General features: G+C 40.6%; 1 protein-coding gene across 1 annotated transcript; it reads left to right on the top strand.

The window, feature by feature from the left end:
* Positions 1 to 215: 215 nt before the first annotated feature.
* On the top strand, positions 216 to 4,583 carry LOC133915514 (endoplasmic reticulum oxidoreductin-1-like). Its single transcript, XM_062358698.1, has 10 exons — positions 216 to 584; positions 706 to 837; positions 1,795 to 2,050; positions 2,143 to 2,253; positions 2,746 to 2,864; positions 2,955 to 3,059; positions 3,187 to 3,389; positions 3,475 to 3,598; positions 4,008 to 4,172; positions 4,256 to 4,583. Exons 1-10 carry the CDS (start codon positions 396 to 398, stop codon positions 4,265 to 4,267), a joined length of 1,416 nt encoding a protein of 471 aa, XP_062214682.1. The 5' UTR covers positions 216 to 395; the 3' UTR covers positions 4,268 to 4,583.
* Positions 4,584 to 5,044: the final 461 nt, after the last annotated feature.

The following is a 5,044-nucleotide window of genomic DNA, read 5'->3' on the forward strand; positions in this document are numbered from 1 at the left end:
ATCTTTAATTTTTATTATCAGATCATCAAGAATATATCTTGAATTTTCTATTGAATAAGATGTTTCAAACCATTTTGTCGATATTTCTGTGGTATCAAGCATTTTACATGCTTCCGATGAGCTCAATGCACCCTACTAGTTATCAGAAGAACATCTCAAGTGCATCTAGCAATTGTCTCCCAAAACATCTCATGTGCTCAGCGCTAAAACCACTCGCTAATCTTTGTGACCCCACATCGCAGCCACCCACGGATTCCCCTAATTCAACCCCTTTATTAAATACCACCACCGTTAAATTCCAACGCCCCTGTCTCCGAGTCCAGACCGCCATTAGAACACGGGGGCGAGAATTTCTTCGAATCCTTTCAGATCTCGCTTCTGGAAGCTTCCGCGATATGACTTCCGAACGCACTACCGCCGCGGCCGGTGCCGCCGGTAGGGGCAAGCGGCCGCGGCGGCGGGGTTGGTGGTTGTACGCGGCCGCGGGGGCCCTCCTCGTGGCGCTCCTCGCCGTGGCCGTGAGCTCCCGCAGCTTTCCGGGCATCCCCTCGTCCTTCTCCTCGCGAGGAGGCTGCGGCTGCCCCGTAAGTACCTCTCCGTTGGTTTTGCGATTTGGTTGGCTGGTTTGGTTTTGGGGGGGGGGGGGGGGGTTCTGATTTGGTTGATGATGATGCGGTTCTGGGGTGGTGGTGTTGTGCGTTCCAGTCCGCGAGGAAGTACACGGGTATGGTGGAGGACTGCTGCTGCGACTACGAGACGGTGGACGCCATCAACGAGGAGGTCCTGCACCCGATCCTGCAGGACCTCGTCAAGTTGTCCTTCTTCAGGTACTTCAAGGTGAGGACTTCATGCCGGGGTTTTTTTTTTCATGGTTTGGTGTGATTTTGGTACATTACGGGAAATGTGTATCGTGATGTTCTAATCCCCAGCTAGACATGTCAGAATTTAGAGCGATTCATGCTTGATGGGATCATTTGGTAGAGCTATTTTTTTCTGAATGCACTTCTGCGGTTTGTTATCGAATTGGATATGTTGAAGACTGCATGATCCGTTATCGGGTTATTAAGTTTCAGATATTTGAGTGTGGTTTATCAATTTTAGACTATTCTAAGGTGAATGTTTCAAACCTCAGGATCAAAAAAATTTGTATTCCACTTGTTCAATGTTTTTCGTGTGATTAGAAATGAATATTGAATCAAGCATGCTGGATATGGAATCGAAGTGATAGTTTCTTAATTGAAATGTGAAGATTGACATGCCTTGTTTTAGGAATTTGATGCAAGTAGTGCACGGTCTCATCTGGAGGATCATCTGATGGTAGATGTTAGTTATCCTAGTGGGCTGCTTAGTTCCAATCTCTGGTTATTTTTTGCCTCTCTATTCGTTTGTTCCCTTCTGATGACAATTGGCAGCTAAAATTAAGCTTTATGGGCTCTAGAAGAGGGGTAGTTCAGGAAATTGGTGGCAGAGGAATGATATTGATCTTTTTTGATATTGCTGTTGTAGGCCCTTGTTTCTTGCAAAAGTGGAACTGATTTTTGTGGCTACTTTTTCGTTAAATTATATTATCGTCCATATATACTCAGATTAATTTCACGTGGATTACTCATTGAGGAGTGGAAATGAAAATCTGTGAGAATGTCATGGATTCTGAAATCTGAACTCTTTAAGTTCTTTTTTTAAAATTTGCATTATGGACTATAGTTTGTAGTTGATATTCTGCCTACTATATATGTTAGCTATAATAATGGTTCATCTGTTCTAAGTCATGTGTTCCTCCTTGTCTTTTGTAAGGTTAAATTGTGGTGTGACTGCCCTTTTTGGCCTGATGATGGAATGTGTCGGCTTAGAGACTGTAGTGTCTGTGAGTGCCCAGAGAATGAGTTCCCTGAGCCATTCAGGAAGCCTTACAATGGACTTTCTCCAGATAATATGATATGTCAAGAAGGAAAACCACAGGCTGCCGTTGATAAAACCCTTGACAGCAAGGTTTTCAAAGGATGGGTCGAAACCGACAATCCATGGACATATGATGACGAGACTGATAATAGTAATTTATTTTTTTGCCTTCATTTAGTATAATCGCACACTAAATGACTTATTATCATCCATGATGATTATCAACTTTTGTACCCATTACAGACGAAATGACTTATGTGAATCTTCAGCTGAATCCTGAGCGATACACTGGCTATACTGGTGATTCAACTAGAAGGATATGGGACTCTATTTACAAGGAAAATTGTCCAAAATGTACGCATATGTGCTCTTAGATTTGTTTTCACATGCTCATTCTGATGCTTTAGTTATATTGGTTCTATTGACTATATGAAATGCAGACTACTAATTTGCAAGCTAGCTGCTTATTTTATTTCATTGCAACTCCTTTTTTCATTTTTTTGTTGTGCTAATGACTTGTACTGTATCCTGTTTATTGTTTGGTTTCCTGCCATTGTTTATAAATACCATCTTATGAGTACACATCATATCAAATGAATTGGTGATGAGCTCATCGGTTGAATCCTTTTTGAGATATATGTTAATTGTAGGTAGCTTGTCTTCTAAATTAATCCACTATGTGTAGCTTACATTGTTCCATCTGTTCTTCTGTTGTATCATGTAGTGCTATAGTTGCATGTCATGGCATTAGATGTCCTACATGATAGATGGTCCTATCCAGCGCTTTATTCCTGCATCGGTAAATTATTTTGACACAGGTTTTCCAAATTTCCTTGTTCTTCTCAGATCCTTCAGAAGAACTGTGCCACGAGAAGAAGGCACTGTACAAGCTTATTTCAGGGTTGCACTCTTCAATTTCAGTGCATATTGCTTATGATTATCTTCTTGATGAATCTACTAACTTGGTATGTGCCCACTATTGCACACCTCAGTTTGTTGTTTATTGGACCAAGTTTCATAATTGTTTTTACAACTTATGATTTAAATTACCACAGTGGGGACAGAATCTTCCTTTGTTGTATGACCGTGTTCTGAAGTACCCAGAGCGTGTCCAAAATCTGTACTTCACCTACCTGTTTGTTCTTCGGGCGGTGACAAAGGTCCCCATTTCTTTCTTATTTAATACTTGATTTTTTGGTTTGCTTTATACTACTGTGGAAGATAAATTGTAAGCTTGCTTTTGTTGCAAGCTTGTAGTGGTTAACGATTTTATTTGGCATCTTTCAGGCAGCAGATTATCTTGAGCAGGCTGAGTACAATACTGGCAATCCTGAAGATGACTTGAAAACACAATCTCTTGTGAAGCAGTTGCTTTACAATCCCAAGTTAAGATCTGCATGTCCATTGCCTTTTGATGAAGCGAAACTCTGGCAAGGCGAAAATGGTCCTGAGCTAAAGCTAGAGATTCAAAAGCAATTTAGAAATATTAGGTTTGTGACATATTTCTCGTGTTTTCAATTCGTAATATGCATATTTGAGACTTGATTCCTTACCACTGCAAAGTTCTTTTCTTAGTGCAATTATGGACTGCGTTGGATGCGAGAAGTGCCGATTATGGGGAAAGCTCCAAGTTCTTGGTCTTGGAACTGCATTGAAAATTCTTTTCTCCGTTGATGGAGAGAGCCATTTGAATCAGCCAGTATGTAGTTCATTACTCATATACTCATTACCACTTTTGCAACATAATGTTATGCAATGTAGATGCTGTGCATTTTGTAGGTTTTTGCTCAAATAATTGCCCATTTTGATATATTGTCTTCATCAGTTTGTAGCACTTACTGCTTTGCCTTGTTGGTCGCTTACAAGTCCTCTAGAACTATGGGTCTTCAACAATTTAGGAATGCAGTGACTTATTTGTTCTATCCTGAATCACTACTAAAGCCTGACTTATGCAAGCTATCTTTCAACATGAGAGCAGCAAAATTATGTACTTTGAATTAAGAAAACAGTGCTTTCTTTATAAAACTACTGCTTATGTACCTTTTAAGTTTATTTTATGTCCACATAGGTTCTTTGTCTAACAATGTTTCTTCTTGGTAATTACTCAGTTGCAGCTGCAGCGAAATGAGGTCATTGCATTGTTCAATCTTCTGAATAGGTTGTCAGAATCTGTCAACTTTGTACATGAAAAAGGATCATCAATTGAAGAAGTCATTGAACAACAGAGCCCTTCAACTGTGCAGAAGGGTGCTTCCAATCCAAATCTTAAACTGGTAGTGTTTTCTTGCTCCTCGGTAGTACAGCTTTGTTTGACATTCATGCCTTTTAAACTTGAATTATAACAATGCTCCTGCAGGGCTTCCTCTGAGGTGTAAGGGTGCAATTTGAACTGGCACCTTCTTTTCTCTATACCGGAAGATTAACATGTACATGCTGGAAGGAGTTTCCTAGTTGGTTTTGTTGCAGCCTATACAAGACATACAAATCCTTGGGAGCTAAACAATAACAAAATTCCCTCCCCCTTTGAATTTTCCATGTATAGTGTACCTCCTTGTTAGTAAGGATCTCACCGCATACTTATTCGCCATGATCAAGAGAGGATCGTCTAACATACAATTTTTCACTCTTGTATTAACTGTCATCATATCACTTGCTAACGAGCAAAAACTTTTTGTCGGTCTCAACCAATGTTGTATTCCTAGACTGACTTTATGTGCGGCATTCCCAAATCCTGACTGATTAACGAGAAATGCTAGTGTTCAGGGATGGTGTACAGGTGTAGTAATCGTTTCAACTCAGAGCAGAGAAATTGAATAAGGTGGAACGTTCAGGTAGCTACACACTTCTGTGATGTACATGCATGAGAGAAAAAAAAAATTTATTTGTTTCAGAAATAACAGGAGGTTTCGTTTCATGTACTATACTAGATGCTCGGTGGAATCCCGTGTGCAGAATTGTAAAGCAAAAGTTGGACGTCCACATTTGTTTCATGCCCCACAACCGGCAGCGCAGTAGATTCCTTTTGAGTTGGAGCATGGCGATGGAGTTGGCACCTGTTGTGTGTCGCAGAGGAGCCAGTGGGTTACAGTGGTCAGTCATGGGGCAGAAGGCTTCCTTGTATATGGCTACTTTTGCAAAGATGTAG

This window comes from Phragmites australis, chromosome 4 (genome assembly GCF_958298935.1).
Source record: "Phragmites australis chromosome 4, lpPhrAust1.1, whole genome shotgun sequence".
In the NCBI taxonomy this organism is placed as follows: Eukaryota; Viridiplantae; Streptophyta; class Magnoliopsida; order Poales; family Poaceae; genus Phragmites; species Phragmites australis.